General features: G+C 48.9%; 1 protein-coding gene across 1 annotated transcript in view; it reads left to right on the top strand.

Annotated features, from left to right (window-relative positions):
• Window positions 1-678, top strand: part of Ckmt2 (creatine kinase, mitochondrial 2) — a 12992-nt gene extending 12314 nt beyond the window's left edge. The window contains exon 9 of the mRNA XM_026783811.1: window positions 420-678. Coding sequence (XP_026639612.1) covers window positions 420-539 — 120 coding nt within the window. The 3' untranslated portion in view covers window positions 540-678. The remainder of the gene's footprint in view (window positions 1-419) is intronic.
• The last annotated feature ends 603 nt before the right edge of the window (window positions 679-1281 follow it).

A 1281-nucleotide genomic window follows, 5' to 3' on the forward strand; every position in this document is an offset into this window, starting at 1 on the left:
ACATCTGGTCCCAGCCTCAGGATGACACCCTCCACATCTGGCCCCAACTCAGGGTGACACCCTCCACATCTGGTCCCAGCCTCAGGATGACACCCTCCACATCTGGCCCCAGACTCAGGATGACACCCTCCACATCTGGCCCCAGACTCAGGGTGACACCCTCCACATCTGGCCCCAGACTCAGGGTGACACCCTCCACATCTGGCCCCAGACTCAGGATGACATCCTCCACATCTGGCCCCAGACTCAGGATGACACCCCTCCCACAAGTGCCTGGGTTTCATGTGATAAAGTCCTGCTAAGAGGCAAGTTCACATTCTGGGGACTCTGCAGGCACCCCCTGCTCGAATTAATCATTTCTCCTTCTCCTTTCTCCACCATGCTCCTCCTTGTGGCCCCGCCTCTTTCTCACGGTCAAGGTGGAACTTGTTCAGATTGTCATCGACGGCGTCAACTACCTGGTGGATTGTGAGAAGAAGCTGGAGAGAGGCCAAGACATTAAAGTGCCCCCTCCTCTACCCCAGTTTAGCAGGAAGTGAATTTTCCCTCCCAATTAATGAATAATCTGTCTGCTGGTGTGACAGACAGGAAGAAGTCTCTGCTCTGAGAGTTTTTGTAGACTTGAAAACATGTAAAATTGTAGGTACTGCTATTTTACAATAAAACTCTCCCTAATATCATTGGGTTGCATCTCCAGTTTTTAATAACACTAAGAAAGTCAATGGGCCTGACTGCAAGCAGCAACGGTATTATAAAATACTAGGCTGATGTTTTAAGGCCACATAAAGACATATCTAGATACCTGTCCAGTTCTCCAGACGTTAACACAGGGAGCCCTACACAAATGCAATTAGTTTTCCAGAAATTGGGGCAAAAGGAACCTTTTTCCTTTGAAAATGGAAAGACTTAATAAAAGGCTACTTAAGGAGGGCAAGCAGACTAGGCATCAATTCAGTGCATGCTCTAGCAACAGTCAGCCCTGTCTGTCCTACCTGGTATGAACTCAAGCAAGCAGAGGCATGGGAAAGCTTTGTGGGTAAGAAAAGTGATACAGATGTGTTCTGGTTGCAGCTGCAGACAGGGAGGCAGGCTAACAAGGAGTGCATCTAGAGCATAGGTCTGGGAAGAATATTTAGCTTTGCCTGTTAGTGCAGAGTTTGAGCAAGGGACCTGTCAATCATAGACTGATTGCTCCAGAGGCTGCAAACTGGATTCCCAGACCAGACTGGTTGCTTCAGGGATAGTTGGTGAGAATAGCACTGTCAGGTGTGACCTGGCCGT

The sequence above is a fragment of the Microtus ochrogaster genome, chromosome 19 (genome assembly GCF_000317375.1).
Source record: "Microtus ochrogaster isolate Prairie Vole_2 chromosome 19, MicOch1.0, whole genome shotgun sequence".
Classification (NCBI taxonomy): domain Eukaryota; kingdom Metazoa; phylum Chordata; class Mammalia; order Rodentia; family Cricetidae; genus Microtus; species Microtus ochrogaster.